The 22,339-nt window shown below is 42.4% G+C and overlaps 3 protein-coding genes across 5 annotated transcripts; all 3 read left to right on the top strand.

Annotated features, from left to right (window-relative positions):
• Positions 1-502: 502 nt before the first annotated feature.
• Positions 503-15,197, top strand: eda (ectodysplasin A). Of its 2 annotated transcripts, none has more exons than XM_086222590.1 (8): positions 503-1,019; positions 9,433-9,520; positions 11,361-11,399; positions 12,444-12,614; positions 12,940-12,974; positions 13,066-13,117; positions 13,784-13,908; positions 14,186-15,197. In XM_086222590.1, the coding sequence occupies exons 1-8, from the start codon at positions 684-686 to the stop codon at positions 14,444-14,446; spliced, it is 1,107 nt and encodes a 368-aa protein (XP_086078716.1). In that variant the 5' UTR covers positions 503-683; the 3' UTR covers positions 14,447-15,197. The 2 variants fall into 2 exon arrangements, with proteins under 2 accessions (XP_086078716.1, XP_086078715.1); XM_086222589.1 differs by having other exon boundaries at positions 13,784-13,914.
• A 326-nt stretch (positions 15,198-15,523) lies between these two features.
• Positions 15,524-17,790, top strand: LOC147250891 (tumor necrosis factor ligand superfamily member 13B-like). Of its 2 annotated transcripts, none has more exons than XM_086222588.1 (6): positions 15,524-15,751; positions 15,877-15,970; positions 16,077-16,133; positions 16,216-16,271; positions 16,418-16,562; positions 17,170-17,790. In XM_086222588.1, the coding sequence occupies exons 1-6, from the start codon at positions 15,545-15,547 to the stop codon at positions 17,283-17,285; spliced, it is 675 nt and encodes a 224-aa protein (XP_086078714.1). In that variant the 5' UTR covers positions 15,524-15,544; the 3' UTR covers positions 17,286-17,790. The 2 variants fall into 2 exon arrangements, with proteins under 2 accessions (XP_086078714.1, XP_086078713.1); XM_086222587.1 differs by having other exon boundaries at positions 16,216-16,328; positions 17,170-17,786.
• A 53-nt stretch (positions 17,791-17,843) lies between these two features.
• LOC147250890 (transforming growth factor beta activator LRRC33-like) lies at positions 17,844-20,722 on the top strand. Its single transcript, XM_086222586.1, has 2 exons — positions 17,844-18,079; positions 18,197-20,722. The coding sequence occupies exons 1-2, from the start codon at positions 17,990-17,992 to the stop codon at positions 20,078-20,080; spliced, it is 1,974 nt and encodes a 657-aa protein (XP_086078712.1). The 5' UTR covers positions 17,844-17,989; the 3' UTR covers positions 20,081-20,722.
• Positions 20,723-22,339: the final 1,617 nt, after the last annotated feature.

Here is a 22,339-nt window from a genome sequence, read left to right as displayed (position 1 = left end):
GGATGTCGCTTGCAATATTTTTCTACTCTTTCAACATATGAAGAGATCATATAACAATTTCTCTTTTTCAACAATAAAAAAAACTTTTTCGGGGTTTTGGTTCAGGTCGTGACACAAAAACCACCACCCTACCGCCCGTGTGCCACCCACATAAACAAAGTGGCATATGAGAGTTCACTCGTGAAAAACAGCCCAAAATACAGGCATAAACAGTATAAATCACATGTCCATGTTCACACTAGCAGACAATAAATCCCTGCAGGTGGTCACAACGTTGTGTGTCCAAGCGCTGAGTGATAGTCACACAGCAGTGAGGACAACAAATAAGGAGGAGGCTTTTCTCACATCATCCCCTCACAGGAGCTGCAGGCATCCAGTTTGGCCGTTAGGTGTCGCTCAATCACAAGATCTGATGCAGCCAGCCCCCAACTTCTCGGCCGGACGCGGACCAATCAGAGCGACGGTGGGCGGATCTCCATGTGTACTACACATACTGGAAGAAGTTTGCAGCGACCTGCAGCTGCTGTGCTGCTGCACCTATGATTCTCCACGTTAATAAATAGCCGCGGCCCGCGCGAGAGCAACGAGCTGATTATGCCGAGCTAGACCCGCTCTCTCTCTCTTTCTCTCCCTCCCTCCCTCTCTCTCTCTCTCTCTTTCTCTCTCTTTCTCTCTCTCCCAGAATGGCATGCGATGGTTCTTTTGCGGCGGATTTCCCGGACAAAGTGATGCCCCGTGCTGCTCCCTGCACGTGCAGCAAGAAGTGCAGGAGTCGCAGCAGCAGTGTTGTCTTCCTGGGATTATTCCTGCTGTCGCTCTCCCTGCACGCCATCACCCTCGTCTGCTACCTTGACCTGCGGTCCGAGGTCAAAAGGGAAATAATCCACCAGAAGAGGGATTCCATGTTGACACTGGCGGCGGGGAGTGACCCGGACATCCCGGCAGCAGCAGCGGCGGTGCTCTCGCCCGGCCACCCGCGAGTGGACCCCGGTAGCAGCCGCGGCGCCGAGGATCATGAGGTAAAGAGAGAGAAATAAAACAAAGTAAAAGATCCCCAGCAGTTTATCCCAGGCAGCATTGTTTTCATTCCTCCCAGGGAGGCTTTAGTCCTCCTGTTCCCGGATCACGGTGTCAGGTTCTGTGTCTGTGCGCTGTTATGGCTTGTTTCAGGGCAACTTCTTTTACATCAGCCTGTCACGAAGTTTTGCCAGCTCAGTTTTCCAGACGGATATGTTTTGAATTAGCGCTCCCGTGTGCGTGATTCAGCCTCTTGGACCGGGATGCAGCAGGGCTGTCACCTGGCCAACTTCTCCTGTGCAGGTATCCAAATGAGGGTGGGGAGGGACGGGGGAGGGGGGCATGCCAAACAGATGAACATTCAGAAAACAAGAAGCTGACATTGAACTGATCTCTATTCTCCTCAGTCAAAGCACATTTTAAACTAATTTGTGTTGCTTCCAGAGTTCCCTCTAAGCAGACAGAGGCTGATGCTCAAAGTGAGGGCAACGCGCCCAGCTGGCCTCGCAGTGAGGGGTCAGTCAGTCAGTGTGGAGCAGGTGGACGGAAAATGAACTGAATCACCAGCAGGTGCAAAGCCCCAGGGCGGATGTAAATTCATCAGGACTTAGATAGGCCTGTTGGTACTTGGAGCAGAGCCAGACGCACCTCACATGTGTTTTCTTTTCTGGCAGCGGGCTGATTTAATGTTCATTCTGCCGTCTGTGGCTTTGCCCCCACCCACCCACCACTGCACCACACACTCTTCTAACTTCATCAGCACAAAGGGACCAGATCTCAACTTTGCACGCTCAACTATTAGCTCGTATTGTGTAACCTTTCTTCCAGGGCAGAGGATCCTTCGTGTAGGGTCACGGGCTGCACCTCTCTGGCCAGACTTGTGCAGAAGCATCAGGTTGATAGTCGCCGTGGAGGAGTTTCTTCCTCTGTAGGAAAGCTTGCGCTCCAGCAGGTCTGTTGCTATTGCTGGTGTTTGCTCTGTAACTTTTTCCTTTCACAAGTGGGAAGCCGAGCCCATTCATTTAGGCCTCTGTGTCCTTTGCTAAGCTTATTTTAGATAGTAGTGGTTTCCCTGGTTAGAGCCGACAGAGATGGGCCTGGTATTCAGTCCAGATGGTGACGCTTCATGAGGTGAAAGACTGTGGCCCAGCTGTAAATATTTAACAGCGCTGTGATGCTGTCCTTGCCAGATGTCTGCATTAAACAACTCTGATTACACATCCCACAGTTTACATAGTTGGAGAAACAGGAGCATGTGGCGTTTGGATGCAGCTGCCGCACTTGTTAGCTTTTTGAGACATTTCCTTTGAAGAGTCTCTTTTGTAGACCTAAAAAATTGTTTATTGGATTTTTCACATAAGTCTTCATCAAAGGCGCTTGAGCAGCATCAGAGAAATTTAAAGTGAGCTGCAGGTATACAGACAAGTGTAACCCAATCTGAAAACAAAGACCAGCCAAAAAATAAAATCAGGTATTGGAACAAACGTATATATACCACATCGATGCACGGAGACTTCGTCATCTTGTAGTTCCAGTGTTGATGTTATTGGAAATGAAATGTGCAACCACCGGTTAGGCTAAATCTGCATTGTAGTGGAGTTTATTCTTAGAAAGTCGAGTGGCTTGACCTCTCGATGGGCAAAAACAGCTTTACTCACCAGTTTGTCGTCGGTTATATTTTTAACAGATGGGTCGATGTCGTACATACAAGTGAGACCAAACCAAGTGGTGGCAGAAGTAGTCAAGGGATTATAATCTCTCAGAAAATCAAGTTGTAGTACTCTTGTTTCCTTCATTAGGTACTTACAGGTACATTTAGGTCCGGTAATCAGCCTTAGGGTGTTCTACCAATAAACTCCTGTTCTGAGAGTGTGTTAGAGAACAATCAGTTTTTTGCTGGAAAGACGTTAACAGGTTTTTGTAAAAGTATTCATGTTATAATCTTCTTATAATTTTCAGTTTCTAGAAAACAATTAAGGTGGCACGGTGGTGCAGTGGTCAGCACTGTCCCCTCACAGCAAGAAGGTTCCAGGTTCGAGTCCCAGCTCCAGCACAGGATCTTTCTGTGTGGAGTCTGCATGTTCTCCCTGTTCCTGTGTGGGTTCTCTCTGGTACTCCAGCTTCCTCCCACAGTCCAAAGACATCAAGAGGGGACGAGGCTGATTGATACTCTAAATTGACTGTAGGTGTGACTGTGAGTGTGAATGGTTGTCTGTCTGTATGTGTTGGCCCTGTGATGGACTGGTGAACTGTCCAGGGTGAACCCCACCTCATACCCGAAAGCCGCTTGGATAGACTCCAGCCCCCCCCACCTTTAACAAGAGACATGCTGATACTGAAGTAAACAGCTGGATGAAGCACTGGTATCAATCTGAAGTCCGTTCTGTTGTTTATCATGTCGCTTGTTTATTAATTAGTGACATACAGATATGGATTTTGGCTGATACAAATGTTTAAATAGTGATATGACCAGGAGCTGATGCTGATTTTTCATGGTGTCTCTGTTGTTTTCCTCTTTTGTGCAAAGGTAGGGGGTTAGAAAAGGAAAAATCTGATGGCTGATGGAAGCCAACAAACTGACTATTAGTCTGAGTATCAGTCTATCACTGATAGTCAGCCCATCCGAGGGGTTGCTCCAGCAGCTGGAGATTAGAAGCTGACCTTTAATCTCATGGATGAATGTATTGGTAAGCATTCATTTTTGAACACGATGTCTGAGTGCTGGTTCCGGTTTCCTCCGCGTAGACACACTGAGTCCAACACTGGTATTGGATCAGTACCCACAGCTCAGTATCAGTCAGTTGTTTATATTTATCAGCATTTAATTTTATACGTTTCCTCTGAGGAGGATGTAGAACTCCAGGCCTCACATGAAAGGCGCATGGATCATCAGGTTTCTCTTGCTGTAACAGGACAGTGCTCAGTAAAAAAAAGGGATCAGAAAACATTGAATTTATTTATTTATTTATTTGTTGCAAGATCCCACATAGCATCGGCTTTAACGAGAGCAGACCATTTGGTCATTTATGATCTCAGCCGAGTAAACAAACAGTCCCCTCAACACTCTCAGTGGGAATGCCCTTGAGCAAGGCAGTAAATCCCAGCTGTCCTGCAGATCACTTCCCAACATCTCTCTCCCTGCTGTGTGCGTGCTTGTGTGTGTGTTTGTGCATGTGTGCGCTGGACAGTACTGACTAAGTGTTTTCACAGTCGTCATCAGGTGACCTCAGTCATTCAGGATCTCTAATTGAGCTATATTGGATAGCGTCTTCTCGGGATGAGTATTTTTCTTAAAACCATCGTATGAAATAATTTTCTCCTCTGATGTATGCCTTCAAAGTCTCACAGAGAACAGATGCTGAAACATCTGGACTCTAGTTAACAGCTATTAAAATGTCAGTTTGATGGCACACAAAGTCGAGCAGCGTACATGCTCTGGGGCTCCAGGGTGGGCTATCATCCACATCTACTTAAACAGTGAGCCTCCCTATATCGGGGATTAATCACTATGTACGCCAGTGTCGTAAAAGCACAAGACAGAGGAGGTAAAAGCCTCACAAGTATGAAGCTGCAAACTTTTCAATATAGAACTGCGTCCTCTTGACAGACCGATTGCTCAGACGCCCTGCGAAGATAAAGTCCAGAGTAATGCACTCTCAAGGCACTCAGCTGGAAATCCCTTTGCCAGCAGTGTTGCAACAACCTGATGTGTGATTGTCCACTAACAGGCAACATTTCTCCTGAGATCCAGGTCTCCGAATATTTCTTGATGAGTCGGTGGATACCATTATTAGATTATTGTGAGGTTCAAATACAAGGCCAATATTGGCGGAGGTATGACCGCACCTTTTTATTTCGGAGGAAAACAACACACGGTCATTGTTCTTTCCTGGAGAATTATGAATCTCTTCAACATTATGCATGCCATTAAAGTTAATTCAGCACCTACTCACACCTAATCCATACCCTCAACCACCAGTTTCACCTCGACACATGTGCAACCTCTCAAATTTTGTGAGTAATATCCCCTTCCAAACCCAAGATTCAGAGGGTCAAAGCAGATTTGTGAGACAAATGTGAGCATTTTCTTCTGATAATCGGTTTGAAACAGTCAAAATGTCAGGAAATGCCAGAATTTAAAAGCGCACAAATGGGCGAGAAGACACGCCGTTGATCCTCCGTGTTAACAGGGCAAAAAGAATCTTGTGATTACAAAATTACACATGCCTCCAGGGCCTGGATTTTAGTCATATCCTCACAGAACAACAGGGAATCGCGTCCTCTGCGCAACACCACCCCCCAATACACACACACACACACACACTTTGAAGATTTGAAAGCCCTCTAATTAATAGCATTTTCCCCTCGTGCTGAAAAAGAATGGTTTACTCAATAGTTGGCACTTGGCATACATACCAACACATTGTCATCCTGATTTACTGTAACACCGCGTGCCTTTGAAGGGTATGAAGGCTGTAAATGTTGTAAGGAAGAGAAATGAAGCACACAAAGACAAAAAGCATCTCTCGCTGTTGTAATGAAATCAGTTTTTAGTTGCCTTCATCATCCAAACCACCAGCTTCACCTTGCTAGTAGCCTGGCGGATTGCTTGTTTGTTGTTTTTTGTTGTTGTTGTTGTTCTTGTTCTGACGGAGCTTTATCTTGCGCCAGAAACTGGCTGTTGAATCATGTTTGGCTGTCAGAACAGACGAAAGTGTAATGCCATATGCCTGAACATACACCCCAAATCCCTTTAGAGGTAAAGCCCCCTTATATGCCAACAGCTGGAGAGGAGATGTGGAGACACCTGCACACCAAATGAACAGCAAACGTCGCTGCTCGCGGAAACATCTGGAGGGCTGCGTGTGTGTGTGAACTGTACTGACACACGCTTCTCCATCATCCTGGAATTCTCTGTGCGTAGACAGTCATTGGTCTCAGTTGGGGAAAGATGTGGATGCCGGGTGTCTTTCAAAAGTTGAGGATACTTCATTGGTAGGGTGTATCCTTCCACTCAGAGGATCCAGGCAGTATTACACACATGAAAATAGTTTTCTGTGTGTGTGTGTGTGTGTGTGTGTGTGTGTGTGTGTGTGTGTGTGTGTGTGTCATTGAAAAGAATAGAAATAGGGTGAAAACTGAATAGACACATTTTTTGTGTAGCTGCGCTCGATTACTGAGCATTAGGTGTACTTATTACTTCATCAACACATTTAAAGTAGACAAGAATAAGAATACTTTATTAATTCCACACAGGGGAAATTTAAACTGCACCGACCTCACACTGGTACATAATTCCTTCTTTGAAATAACCCAATTTTACCCTCCAAAAAAAATTACTGTAAAAAGTGTCAGTGTTTTCAATTGTGGAATATCTACATTATTTTCCTAATAATGTTCGTCCAGGGCTCAGCAATTAATCCCATTTTATTTTCAATTACAGGTTTAGCCTCCAGTGATTATTATTAAAACTAGATAATGGAGATGAAATGATTATTGTAATAGTGCCAGGGCAAGAAAGATAAAACCAGTTCAGCTGGTTAGAAACACTCAAGCGTGATGTTTCCAAACTCAGTGAGTCATCATGTTAATAATCAAGCAGCTCGTGTCGGTTGTCATCAAATTGTATTTGAAATTGCACTCTTAAATATATTTGAGAGGTCAACCTTTTTAGACCTGCGCTCTGGTAAATGTTTTGATGACAGCTTAATACTTTGAACTGATAAAAAAGAAGTGGGGGTCAGTTTATGAGTCGGTGCATGTGCAGATGTGCCCACACATGCTGCTTTTTTACTAGTGAGAACGTGAACCTGACCACCCCCTTTGGACAAACTCGTGACTGTAATAAATACTGTTCTATATTTAATCACTTTGGGTTTTTGATTGTTTTCCAGATGACATCCATAGTGATATGTTCTAAAACCATCTCAGGCAGGGCTAAATGACCAAAGAGCTGGCCAGTATAAGAATTTGCTCTCCTGGATGAAACTGTACATTGACCAGCCGGTAAGCTCTTGGCTGCCTGCTTCTTAAAGGATGAGTCTGACCTGGATGGAAGGTGTTAGAATCTCCAAAAATATTCCAAATAGGGAGTATTTTGGCTATAAAAATCACATCCAGCTTCTGGAAATGCAACGCTTTCTGTCGCTTCACTGTCCTTTTGCACCATTTCCTCTAACGGTACATGTGGATTGGACTGTGGTTGCTCGAGGATACACAGGTGCATCCTTGAAAAGTCTTTGTTTGGAGAACCCCCCCCCCCCCATTAAATTTCGAAGGATTCCAGGCAGTGGAACGGTCCTTCGTCAGGGTTCGATGACGAAGCTAATCCTAATGAAACCAATTGAGGATCCTTCCTCAACATTGAGAAACACTTTTGCCCACCACAGTCAGCGGTGGGTGTCTGACACGATACAACTCATCCCTCACCACAAGGGGGAGTGGGGCTTCCCACATCTGAGACGAGGTAGGGAAGAAACTGGAAACACAAGTTTTCTTGTCTGTCTTCTTATGGTCTTGCAGTGGCTCTGCATGAAACCACAAAAAGAGGCAATGGGAGTTCATGCTGCTGAGAGGAGGAGATTTCTCGCCGTCGGGGTTTAACAACTATGTTAACTTAAACGTCACCGGTAGAAACATGGAATATGTCATCTTGCGCCCAGTTGTGGGCTTCTTCCCCATCATGGGAAAGATGTCTGTCAGCAAGACCGTCTGATTCTTTTGTAACCTCAGATGGAATGATCCTTTATTATTTACTATCTTTTGAACCGTGCTGAGGTGCTCCACGTGTCACTGCTGCGGGGCTGTCAGCACAAACTACGAGCAGATGTTCGGCACAGCACCAGTGTGGTCATTTGTCCTCACCCATTGAGAGCCTTGCACTCTTACCATTATTTATACTGACACTCTGAAGTGTGAACGAGAGTGATCTCATATATTAATAGAGGTGAAGGATGAGCCTTTAAGTGGTCTTGTTGTGCTTCCAGTTCTGGCCTCGCTGAGAGTTCCCAAGAATCCTCTAAAGATGCGTTCACATACTGGCTGTTCTAATGCAGTGTGACTTTGAATAATCAAGTGTTTTTAAAGGCATGGAACATTTTGTTGCCAGAGCCGCTCGTGTCCAAGTGTGTTACGCTCAGGTCAGTTTGTCCTACAGAGTTCATGTGAATGTAGGTCGACAAGAACCAGTCACATAAGAACACAAGCATGCGGTTTGTCCCGCCACTCACTCACCCATGGGAACACCCCACCACTGTTGCATAGCTTTCCCTCTTTTTTAGGGATGAGCTCAGACCAGCTCCATCAGAGCCTTCCTTTGACTCCATTTTTTTTTTAAGTTTATTCATGCTATCATTGAATAGGGCTGGGACCAGGTGCCATATGAATGGGGATTGCTCTCAGATTAAACACAATTCACTTCCTCCTTTTGTATAAAAAGGTGAATTTTAGAGCAGTCGTGTCCAGGTGACTGTCTCAAAGGCCAAAACACAGACAAAAGGGACTTGGATTACAGGATAGGTTACCGTCCCAATGGGACAGACAATGACTTGGCTCCAAGTGAATGTTCTGGAGGACACAGTCTCACATCTTTTCAAACGCCCCAAGTTGTCTCTCCGCAAACATTATACCCCAAGGATAGAGTGAGCACTTGTGACATGGGTTTCACTCGTAAACATTTTGATCTCTCGGACCTTTTTGTTTGATTTACTGAAGTTAATATCAATTGGAGGGTCTATTCAAAGCAGTAGAGTCTTTGAATTTTTTTGACATTTTTCCTAAATACTTTCTCAATTTTAAATAGGAAAAAAACCCAAAAACAATAGTCCATTAATTTTAGAATTATTTTGGTTTTGGATTAGCCAGGACCTAAATGAACCATTTCCAGTACCAATCGTCTTTACAACCATCACTAAAACCACTTCACTCATGGTCGGATTCCAACTGACTGTTTCTATGTGTTCCCAATTTGGAATTGAGAACATGGCAGACCAGTAAACTGGGTAAATGAAAAGTAAATAAAATGAAAATAATGTGGCTGAGATAGCCAATATACTCATCCAGTCATCCAAACCTACTGCGGACTGCTCTGATAACTCTATTCCATTCATTTTGAGCTTGATGAGCCAATGTCAGTATCTAGGTTGTCCTCTGCTCCAGGTACAGGTGACGATGCCCCTTGGCAGGCTTCTGGACAATCAGAAGAAAATGTCCATTTTGAGAGGAGGGAGTTTTTTCAGACAGAGGATGAGTTGATGGGCTGTATGAAGAACCAGTATAAGATAGATATTTTAACTGCGAACCATACAAAGCTACTCCAGTGGAATCCCAAATAAAGACTGAGCAGGACGGAAGTGTTTACCCTCTTAACATTTCAGTTTTGTGTGTGTGTGTGTGGTTTTTTTTTTCTGTTTCCAGGAGAGAAACAGCGACTTCCATGCCACAGAAGATAACAGGGGCATAACCCAGCGGGCGAAAAGGAGCCCCGGCAAGCAGCCAGAAACAGGTAGGATTGTCATTGAGTCATTTTCCCTTCACACTGTACTTCAATGGCTCTCTTAATGTATTTTATGCTCAAACACCAAATATAAAAAAGCACAAATTCACCTGCTTTGTGTATTTTCTTCAACTGGCAACAGTCTGGTTGCTCTAAGTCATGTTTGTTTGGAGGGTCTTCAACGCAAAATAAATAAAAGGCTCAAGGAGGGCTTAAGGTTTTAAACGTACAAACAGATTGTTAATGGTTTCTCACTTTTTGTGGGATTGATTTTTTTTTTTCCCCTTTTTGCTTCGTGCTTACTAAATAAAACTGCTCTGCCACATAATGTAGCTGAGGTTATAGAGCAAGAGATTACATGGAATGGAATTGATTATTACTTGGATAGCAAACAAGGACAACAAGGAGTTTGGGAGGGTTTCACCAATTTGAAACAGGCAGCAGAGCTTGTGTTGATTTCCCCCGTCTCGAAATATTATCAGGTTCCCGAAAGTTAATTTTAAAGCTGTCAACTAAGCAGATATAGAGTCGGGAATCCAACTGTGATATCGATCAAGCGTGAACTTTCAAGTAGGATTATAAATAAGGATAATTCTCTAGGACGTGCAGTTGTTTTAGTCAACCGGGTGGTCATATTAGAGGGAGGTGATCGTCTCATGGCTTTTATTTATCCCGCCTAATTGATTTATCGTAATCAATAGCTCCCTAGAAAACCATATGGCCGATATGTTTGAATAAGCTTTTGTAGTTTTTTTTTGTTTAGAATGAGAGCTATGCATATAAAAAAGTGAAGCCTTTGAAGTTTCATGTCTGAGTGCAACAAGTGCAGCATGATCACAAAGCATTCCAATGTCTGTGGCGTGACACTGAATACTTGGGGGGAAGTTTAGTGATTGTGTTTAAATTAGAAGAAAAAACTCACCTTTGAGACTTTGTACATAAATCAGTAAAGTCCCGAGCCTCTAAACACTAATCATTCCCAGGTCTCTCCTCTGCTCTCAGTATACAGACAAAGGCTTTTGTAATCCCAGCCTTACATGTGTGCTTGTGTGTGTGTGTGTGTGTGTGTGTGTGTGTGTGTGTGTGTGTGTGTGTGTGTGTGTGTGTGTGCGTGAGCGTGCGCGTATACGTGCATTCTCTGCCCTCCTAACGGGCACCAGATTCCAGATAGGGCTGCTCGTTAAGAAAAATCTACGCGGATGCATCCAGTCATTTAGCCAGAGGGGGGGAACACTGGGCATATGTTTGAGGGGGACTCAAACTGTGAGGTTTTTAGGTTAAATGGCCTTTGTAGTTGTAATGGCATGGTAAACACAAGAGCAGCGAGACGGACTTTTGAGAAGGTCTCTTCGGCTGCACACACAGCCGACACACTCAGTGCAGGTTCAGGCACTGACATAGACGATGCCCCACCATGCACGCACACACATACACACGGTTGTAAAAGAGGCAGACACACACACACCCACTCACACACACTCATACACACACACTCATACACACACACACATGTACACACACTTTCATCTGCATTCTCCATCTGGGCTTAATTCAAAGAAAAGGATTTTGGCAGGATAAAGTATCTCTCTAATGATCTTCTCCAGTTCCACTGCCTGTGAATGCTTAAGGCACTTGTTCATCGAGAGGAGGTGAAACCACACTTACAAATTACTACACTGAAGGATCCCACAGACTGACATACCTACACTCCACCGCTCAGTGCCGAACATCTGAATCTGTTATATTAGCCTAGTTAGGAATGAGCTGGAATCTGAAGATGTTATCTGAGATGATAATAGTTCAGGAGACGGTTTCAAGCTCAATCACTCACGTTTTATTTTTCTTTCAGAATCGACTGGAAAAGAGAAACGGAAAGAGAAGAAAAAAGGTAATATAATATTAAGGCTAAATTTCTGTTCGCTTCGACTGGTACTGGCTTGCTGCTTTCTGGGAGTGTCCTTGAGATGTCCAAATGTAGTTAACTGTTCCTAAATGCAGGGGTGGGACAGTAACAGCACTGTAATCTGCTATATTTTTGCCACAAGTTAACCATTGAGCACCACCAAGAGCAGCGTTGGTTGGTTACACAAGTCTGCTAACAGCTTAGCTAACTAGCTGCCCTAGCTAAAAAAATAATGGCTCTAAACTAAACTCAGCTTTGGACTATTTTATCAAAATAGTCACATGTGAATTAAGTGACCCTACTTTTTTGTAGTTTTACGAGCAATATATTGAAAAATCCCCCTGCTACCCACTGAAGCACACTGCTAAATTCCAGCTTGCTAGTGTCCACAAGCTAGCTCTGATCAGCGGAAGCTACATCAGCACTACCTTGGTCAAAGAAACATTGTGGCTGCTAACTCTCCAGCACATATCTACCAGACCAGAAGTGCATCATGCATCATACTGCTGGTTTAATGGGTGTCGGGCTATAAAAAAGCAAAATGTTGCGAAACCAACATGTGTAATACTCACGCCAAATATCGGTAAACTGATTTCCAATATATAAATGTGTATTAAAAGAGATGCTTGGCTAAAACCTTGCACTTGCTCACTAGCTCAGTTGCCGAATTCTGGTACCAAATGCAGTGACTAAATTTATAATTCCTAATTTTTGTTCTTTTAGGTGTACTTTATTTTCGTGGTCTTCTTGCGTTACACAGATATTGTGCTGTATCATAGATCAGTTGCGTTGTAAGATATTGATTATCACAGAAACGCTGCATCGTGATACTGTCGTCACCATGTGCAAGTATCAGGATTGGATTGTGAGTCACCTTGTGGTCCCCAGCCCTGGCTGCAAGTCAGTGTTGTTCATTATTGTCAGTCTTTTCTATCAGTGATTAATTCAAGAATTTTGTCTCTGGCCTTTCTGAGGATGACAATTTACAGTACGGATATTTTGAATTGTATTTTTTTACGTTGCTTATAGGGAAGAAAAGGTCTGTGCCGGGCCCCCCTGGTCCCCCTGGTCCCCCAGGCCCACAGGGTCCACCGGGCATTCCCGGAATCCCCGGTATTCCAGGAAGCAATGCTGTCGGGCCTGCAGGCCCTCCTGGACCCCCCGGGCCACAGGGACCTCCGGGCGCTCAAGGTCCAGCAGGTATCAAGCTCAAAATAGAACTGACAGACTGACACACTCACCTCGCCAAAACTTCAGCTCGAGAAGTTAAACATCCAGGAGGTGAGATTCATTCTGAGATAACGCCGTATTTGCTGGCATGTAGACGTGTCCCTCACGAGAGGGGGGCTCAAGTTGTCGAAATGAATGAACTCATCGCCTCTACTGTGGGAGATGTCAAACATTCTGTGGGATAGCGATGATCTATCCGTTAGCTATGCCATTGCTTGTTTGGTTTTAATCACCTCGTCTTCTTAGAGAGCCAGAATGTTATCATGTTATCATACCGTCTTTCTTTTTATTTCAGGGGTTCCTGATAAGCTGAAAACCAAAGAATTCCAGGTAGAGTCAGTCAGTATTTGAAATATTTTTAAATCGCACATAAAAGCCATTGACGGAACAGCTTTTCTCAATGGAGATCTTTGTTTTTCAGCCTGCTGTGGTTCATTTGCAAGGGCAGGAAACAACCATCCAAGTGAGAGAAGGTGAGACTCAAATGGACGATTCAGTCGATGGAAAACCTTGTCGGGACCCATCATCACACACCGACAACCCTGCTAAATCACCGAAGAAGAAATATAAACACTTGTAACTGAAGAATCAAGCAGCGGCTTTTTTTTGTAGATATCTGTTCATTTTTGTTGTCTCACAAAAAGGTGATGCACAAATGTTACAAGGATTTGACACTTCATCTCTTTTATTCAATTCTTAGATTTATGTCAGAAATGACATTTTTCTGTTGAAAATATCAAATCAAACTCGATTTTACCCATGACTTTATCACAGCATCCTATTTCAGCCTTTTATATTTGAATAATCTTAATTGTTTTGAAAAATATACACCTTTATCTTCATCTTACTGATATGAATTTATGGATTTTAAATAGTAGATGAAATGCTCCGCTGAAAAAAGTGACATGATCCAAACACCCACTTATTTACTTATACATCATCAGATCATAGCAACCGCAAACGAATGGTTCAAATACTGTTGGATTTATATATTTATATGTTATGTGAACGAATGCGAGGAGCAGGTCATTCATCATTTTCCGTCTGGTAATGGTTAAAGTTCAGCACTGCTGAATGCTGGTTATGTTGACTGTTTGTTTGCTTGTTGTTTTTTTGCTTGTTTGTTGTGACATGCTTAGATCTGTCTGAAGGCATCCTGAGGAACTGGAAGATGGTTTCCATCCATCACCGCGTATTTAAAATGCACTCTCGCTCAGGAGAGCTGGAGGTGCTGCTGGACGGTGTCTACTTCATATATAGTCAGGTAGAAGTGAGTACGGTCCTTGACGTAACTCGTATAATTTACAGTTCAAAAGTCAAAAGATCTGGCAGTTGTTAAGGTGTTAAGTTCTGTATCCATGCATGTTTGAGTTGTTGTAAGACATCTTTTTACCTCTTTATGTCAAAAAGTAAAGCTCTAATTCAAACCTTACCGGCTGCTCTGATACTCCAGCTGTTTTAGCTTTTAACACGTTCTTAAATACCATGTTGACTACCCCTCTCAGTCTTTTGTGAATGTTTCTATCTCCCCTCTCCACCAGGTGTACTACCTCAACTTCACAGACATAGCCAGCTATGAGGTGATGGTGGACTCCAACCCTTTCCTGCGCTGCACCTGCAGCATCGAGACAGGCCAGCGCAAGTTCAACACCTGCTACACAGCTGGGGTGAGCCTGCTCCGCGCCGGCCAGAGGATCTCCATCCGTATAGTGTATGAGGACACACTCATCAGTATGACCAACCACACCACTTTCCTGGGAAGTGTCAGACTTGGAGAGGCTCCATCTGCTGGACAGAACTGATAACTACAAAATAATCGGCCCTGGACACGAATACAAACTCACGATGGTCACATCAGCCCAGAGTCGAGCTGTCTGATGTGGGGCAGTTTAGGTGTGTGTCTTTCCCCATTGGTGACCCCGTCAAGAGGACTTTCACAGCTCTGTAATAAAAAAAAAAAAAGGACAACATGGACTGATACGCTTCCGCTGCCCTCGATTCTGCGCTAAACAATAAACCAAATGACGAGCCAAATGTCCTTTTCGTCATCGAACAAATGTCTCTATTTATAGTCACCACTTTGTGTCAACACAGACTGCATCTCTCTTTATAAAAAGGAAGGACACTGCGCTGACAGATACTTATTTTTTCATACTTTTTAAGTGCTGTTTTGAATGATAATCTTGTATCTCCAAAAACCAGACCTTCTAATTAATTCGATCACCACAAACATTCGAGTGGAATAAACATGAAGGTGCTCCTGCGTCACAAAAATCTGATTTAGATATTCAATGCAGGTTTAGAAAGATCTATTCAACTGGAGTTATAAGGTATTCACAGAGCAACAGCACTATATATTTTGCGCACATTTGCACTACAGCATCCCTGCAGAATATCAGTGATATGTTTTGTTACAGTGCTATTGTTACCGTATGAATGAATACATGTGGAAAAATGCTAGCTGTTTATATGTCTTTGTATATATTGTATATAAAATGGGATATACTTTTGTAAATGGAGTTGATTGATGGATTAAAATGTTTCATTATTCTGTCTAAATTCATTTGTCTGTCTTTTGCGTGAGTGCAGCCGGTGGTATTGATTTTAAAAGGTTAAAAAAAATGAACTGTCTTTCATGTTGGACTCTGCTGGCACAAGTACTGACAAGAACAAATGTTCTCTTGAGTGAAACCTTTTGTCTTTATTAAAATGTGGTTTGTACTTTGACTTAGAGTTTCACGGTACACTGCAAATTTGGCTGTAATCTTCGTACAATGTGAATATGTTACATCCTGAGCAGCAGAGAGAGGAGATTTTAGTTCCTCATTTTAGAAAGTAGTTTTGAACACTTAGGTTTCCGGGGTTATGTGTGACCTCACCCATCCAAGTAACATGACTACATGCAGTCTGCAAGTCTCAATATGCTTTACAATGCTTTATTATCTCTAACAGCATTTATGTTTTGTCTTAGTCTTTTCCTGGTGCACAGAGCCAGGGTTTTAGAAAATGATTTTCGCAAACTCCAAGGGGATATAACTCTACAACTCAATCAACCACGTTCTGAGGTAGTCAATGGGAGAAAGGCCAAGACGTCTGAACTAAGTGAGGTATGTCACTGATTATGCAGGATGGGGTCATCTTGGCCATGGTACTACTGAGATTTGTGCCATTAGTGAGTGTTCAGATAGTGCTAGAATAATAAATTTACTCTTAATGCTTTGTTTTCTTTAAGGGATTCAAGTGTCAGTCGAGTGCTCTCCAGAACACTCAGTGTTCTCCGAAGATATCTCCTCAGAGGGTGAGACGGGAACAAGGCAGCTGCAGAGGTGATTCGGAGCTGAGAACTGAAAGCGTTTCTGTTAGTTACGCTTAGCGAGACCATAAACAAGTTAATAAAATTAAAGTATTATGTTTATTTCCCCCTCTTGCCAGCTTCGACATCGTTTCTGCAGTTAAGAGCTAAGACTAACAAACAGCCAAGCAGAAGAGGTAAACGTGAACATCAAGTCTTTGGTTTTCTCATTATGCTGGCTGCCATTATTTTGAATGTATATCTTGCCTTTCCCCACAGGAAATATAACAACGATCCCTTGGACTGTGTCTGTGCAGCAAGGAAATGCAATTTCAGTAAAGGAAAACAGAATTGTTATCCAAGAAGATGGTTATTACTTGGTGTTTGGACAAGTATTGTGTCACTGTAATTCAAGCATAACTAAATTGATATTACACTGATTTGTTCCAAATATTCTGCTAATGTTCTGCTTAATTCACAGGTTTTGTTCACAAGCCCCAGCATAGTTATGGGACACATAATTCGAAGCTGGGGTTCCTCTGAATCAGGGGCTGGATCAACGGAGCGCTTACGCTGCTTGCAACAGATGCCTGAAAAATCTCCTGCTAATACATGCTACACTGCAGGTCAGTGAGGCCTGATAGTGGAGTAAAGAATATGAATAACAGCTGCCAAATTAACATGTGCGAATGTATTAACAAAAGGTTGGTGACAGACAGAAAGACAGACAGACAGACAGACAAGGCCTGGCTCAAACAAATCTACAAATATTATTTTTAATCAACTTTTAATCTATTATTTTACTTTCCTCTCCAACCACAGATACAGAACAGACACTTTAAAAGTGTGTACTTTTTTTTTCAATTGTAACAAAATGCAAAAAAAACCCTTTTTTTTTCAAATGTAGGTGCAGTTGCCAACAGTGACTTCCTCATTTCTCTGTATCCCCCTGAGAACGGCATTTCTATATCTTCATTTTCCTGCTCGTAAAACAAATAATGTGTATCGTATTAATCAGCCTTCAGAGGTTCAGTCAGGTTGGTAGAATGTCACCATGGAACTCAACTTGAATTTTAGAAGCCTCCAAACTACAGGAAGAGGAACATCAGGGGATTCCTGGTGGCCTTACATTATATATCTCAAATCCTTTATGTATTTTCATGTGTACGGGAATCCACCCACATTTCTCCAGATGCCTTCTACTGTATTTGTAACATTATGTGTTCGTTTCAGGCGTGGTTCAGCTTGATCAGAATGAAGAACTGGAACTGGTGATACCTAACAGGCCTGAAGCCCTCATCTCTACGGAAGCAGAATGGACTTTTTTTGGCGTCATACTGCTGAACTGAAACAAACCGCAGAGGAGATGATGCAGCTCGGCGGTGCAGGATGCTGCGTGAGCGATGATAGAGAGTGGAGTGGCAGCGGCAGGAAAGCTGTCGTGACCTGTCATTGAGCTCAAGATGTAATGAACATAAATCATTTGTCACTTTTTTTAAAAAAAAATTTTAACGACTGCTATTTTTGATATCCTGCAGCTTGAAAGAGACCTTGTTTACTCTTACTTCTGCCTCCTTTCATCAGCCTATTTTAGCATGCCTCTTTGTCACTTGCTGGGGGGGGCCTTCCGTCCACCTCCACACTGTCTGGAACAAACACAAAGGAGGTGTTTTTAGTGTACATGAAACCTCTCAACGCTGAACTAGAAGTTGATATAAATGCTGTAACTTGTGCCAGTAAAACATAAAATAAAATTAAAAACATACCAAGTGGAGCCCCATGTATGTATCAAAAAATTTGTACCTGAAAAATTCTAAGACGATGTTCCCTATTTATCTGGTCAAGTCTTGAATGTCTAAATATAGTTCCAACAATGCTTATCTGGTTTCCACAGCTGCTTTGTCCCTCTCTTTTCTTTTCTTTTTTTTGTTGTTTGTTTTTTATAAAGCATGCTTATAAGAGGGGTGTATGAGTGTGTGTGTGTGTGTGTGTGTGTGTGTGTGTGAGAGAGAGAGAGAGAGAAAGAGAGAGCTCTGACAACAGTAGAGGCAAAATGGGCCAACACATGTTCTCTAATCTCCTTCTACTCTGGTCACTCAGCCATGAGCTTTATACGCTTGGACTAACAGATGAGGAACCAAAGGTAGGCTCAGTGTGAAGTATTATTCCCATTTTTGAGATCTTAAAAGCTTTACAGATTGTTTGATTCTGTTACCATGGCTTACTCTTTGATTATGATTAATGCTCCTTTCATTTCAAGGAGCAATCCTGGAACAAGCAGAACCTCTCCTCTATCCCTCCGGATTTATCTGAGGGGCTCAGAAGACTTGACCTGTCCAATAATTTCATCAGACAGTTGCACACACTTGGTTTGCCATACTTGGAGCAGCTGGACCTGAGTAACAACCAGCTGGATCTCATCTCTGAGGGGGCTTTTCAAAAACTGGCTCAGCTTGAGGAGTTGAATTTATCCGGAAATGGGCTTAAGAACAACCTTGGCAGTAACAGCAAAGCCCTCCAATCCCTTACTAGGCTGGAGATTTTGGATTTATCAATGAACGGTTTGAGCGAAGAGGCGGCGACGCTGTACCTTGGGAACAAATTTTCTCTAGATGAGCTTAAAATGAGTGGTAATGCTTTGACAAGACTAACACCCAACCTATTCAGAGAGAGCCGAGGTCTGAGAAGCGTTAGCATTGATGATAATCTAATATCAGTTATTGATGAAGGGACGTTCGAACCACTGAGCCAACTAGAGATGCTGAATCTGGCCAAAAATAATCTGGCCCATATCTGTGATTTTAAATTACATCAAGTGAAATATCTCAATCTCAGTAGGAATTCAGTGGAGTTCTTTGTAACACACGAAAATGACGACATGTACAGACTTGAGATTCTTGATTTGAGTCACAACAAACTGCTTTATTTCCCAATCGTTCCAAAAATGAACCGTTTAAGGTATCTTTACTTACAGTATAACATGGTGGGCACCCTAACCTCGGAGGCAAAAATGGTATCAGAGGCTAATTCTCTGTATAATGAGATTGCGAGGAAGGGCAACAGTAGAGTTACAAAAAACAACCTGCACTCAAACTGGAGACTGATGCCTCTGATCTATGTCGACCTCAGCTATAACCACTTCACTTCCTTCCCTCTGGAGACTTTGAGTCTTCTCTCATCTTTGGAAACGTTGAATTTCAGTCATAACTGCCTGGAAAACATCACATGGAACATCAGAAATGACAGTGTATCGGGGGACCACCGGCAGCTTGTTTTCCCCTCCTTAAAGACCCTCATCCTGCAGAGCAACTCACTTGCATCTATTTCTCCTCTCTTCCTGATGACGCTCACCCAACTCGAGTCACTGAATCTACAAGACAACTCTGTGCAACCTTGTGCTCCTTTGGACCATTTACAAAGCTCTACATCAACACAGCAAGTAAATCTCAACATGTCCTGTGTGGCCTTTGGGAAATTAAGAACACTTAAAAGCCTCAATCTCAAAGAAAATAAGATAAAAACACTTCACGCAAACTCGTTTCAGAAAACCTCTTTGGTGTCCCTCAACCTTGCGAAAAATTCACATATGGTGATGCAAGCAGGGGCACTTGAAGACGTGCAGAAGACACTGCAGTCACTGACGCTGAGTGAAATCAACATGAGCAGTTCTGAGTTATCTTTACCCTGCATGCCAGTGTTAACCAAGCTTAACATATCCTACAACAATCTAAACCGCATCCCGAGTAGTTTGACTTGCTCCCGGCTGAGAGAAATCAACATAAGAAACAACGCCTTTTATTCTTTAAACCAATCTCTGATTCGTGCTTTATCACAGGACCTCCGGACCATGTATATCAGTGGGAATTACTTTAACTGTTGTGACAGCAAATGGCTGACGCTCCTGTATGAGCTGGACATTAAACTGCCAGACATCAGTCACACTGAATGTTTCACAGGTGTCAGTAACATTCAGATCACCGAGTATCTGAAAAGTCCTTCAATGTATTGTTTGAGTCAGACAAAAGCACAAAAAATTCATTTCGGCCGAGTAATCATAATAGTTTTATTTGTGAGTGTTATATTAACAGTGTTTATTATAGTCAGCAGGAAAGTGTCTTGCATACAGAGATCATTTATTGTGTGATATGAAATATTCCATGCAGGCGTGCATGCAAACCACATGAGAAACTGAAGGGCCATGACTGAAACATCATTAATTCTGTATTTTTTACATATCCAAAAAAAAGCTTAATAGCTGTTCAGCATAGGTAGAAGCATGCAGTTCCTTTTCTTGAGCAATAATTAAAATTTGAAAAAATAGTACTGTGTGAATAGTCTCCATTAAGAATTAAAGTGAAGGATGAGATATTGAGATTACTTCACTATTATGAGTAAAAGTAAACATTCCGTGTGATATATTTGAATATTTCAATCCTCGGGGGCCTTTGACCCTTGAACCAATAACCGGTAAATGCAATGTTAAAATGCTGTGTGTGTTCCAGTTGTGCCTCTCTGATTGTGTGCTATGGGGGTTATCAGGCCTCCCACTGGAAAGTAAAAACAGCCTCATCATAATTCGCCAAGCTTACAGTCCTAAATCTTTTCCTTCGATGTAACGAGTAACTGTTGGTATCAGGTAAATGTAGTGGAGTAAAGTACAAAGTCCCTCAAATGCAAATATACAGGGAAGGTATGGTTACTTTAATATTGTATTTGAATAAAAAGTTTGTAAAAAAAATTCACCTGCTTTTTTTTTTAAATTTAAGTGAAGAAAATACAAAAATGACAAAGCATGTCTGCAGGACCTGCATTACGCTGTGTGGTCGCTGCAATCCCATGGTTAAAATCGCCTCCCCACTGTTTGGAGTGCAAAATCACTAACCAGGTGACGAGGTTTTACCCATCGTGCACTGTGAGATCTTTGTTTGTGTCTGCATGAAGGCTTGCACAATACTCACAGGATGACAAATGAGCTCCTCGGTGGTTCAACCCAACGCCAAGAGGAGACCTTGGAAGAGTTCTACGTATATGTATATAGGATCCAATAAAGCAACAGCTCCGCTCTACATAATAAACATATACAGTAATAAACAGAACTTCAGAGTTTCTCTCATCTTTATTTTCACAATATGAATTCCTTTATAAATCCCCGAGATTTGGATGAGTCCTACCATATGCACTAGAAGGGCATCTATCATTCACCCGATATCCTGGACTGATTGACTCGGATTTATCAAGCGAACACTTGCCACACATGAATTCTTTTCTTCTCTTCTTGCTGATTACTGGTGAAAGCTCCATAATACGGGGCAGTGTGAAATACACCTAAAAATGTAACCATGGCAAGAGTGTTTACAGATTTTAATTACAAACTGAAAAGGGATCCACTAATGAGAAATCCTTTGCCGGAGGGTATCCTCTTCTTGTGCGTGCAGACAGGTCCTTCTCATTTACAGCTGATACCAAGAGGGCTCAAACCAGTAGTTTCTGTGTCAAAAAGTGCCAGGATGCCTATCAATCTGGCTCTTGAGCAACATAACTGCAGGAAATGTCTGCCATGCCCCACCCACAAGATTGAGGTACTAGATCAAGTAGCAGCTTGACAAGTTCAAGCAAAGAGCGCTGTGTGGACAGTATTAGGTGTAAAACCAAAGGAATGCAAGTATCAAATTGTGTTCATTCTTCTGCTTGGTGATTGATGGCAGCTGGCGTTCAAGCAAAAGCAGCAGCCTGTTTGCTAAAACAACATTTGTTTTACTGCCAGTTGTTCTGTCTCAGATATTTCCAGTGCACTGTAACCCCACCCTTACCCAGGAAAATTGTCATCCTTGCTCAATTTAACATAAGAGCCAAGAAATCCCTTCTTATAAAATAATTCTTACCACAAGTTTGCTATTTAAGGGGCAAATGTCATGTATGATTAAGAATAAAATCATTTCTGTTTTCAGTTGCTGCTGAGCTTAATGTGCACCACACAGTAAAGTCTGATCGGTAATTTTCCTAACCATATACAGACGGATGAAATGAAAAGAAAAGACTGGATAAATGAGTGTAAAAAGTGCAGATGCTTTTCTACAGAACAATGGAATAAGTGAATGATACAATGCTTATAAAAATCCTGTGAATCGCATCATTTGCGGTCACCAGATCTAAAATTTTGGGACATCACAATCATGGAAACATCAAATGATAGCGCTTCTTATGAACAGAAGCTTGTTTCTTTATTTATTATAGAAAAATAAAGTATAAACAAAATATAATCTTTAATTTATTGCCCCCAATTTCTTGCACTTCCAAGGGGGCTCCTTTTAAATTATTCATGTCACTTCACATCCCAAACTGAGTTCTGCTAGAGGTCACAGGAGCAGCAGTCAACCCAAGTAATCATCATTACTAATCTGTC

Source organism: Aulostomus chinensis, chromosome 13 (assembly GCF_037954235.1).
Source record: "Aulostomus chinensis isolate RoL2024-O1b breed Wild chromosome 13, RoL_Achi_v1.0, whole genome shotgun sequence".
NCBI classification, from domain to species: Eukaryota; Metazoa; Chordata; class Actinopteri; order Syngnathiformes; family Aulostomidae; genus Aulostomus; species Aulostomus chinensis.
This window is presented reverse-complemented; position numbering and strand designations above follow the sequence as displayed.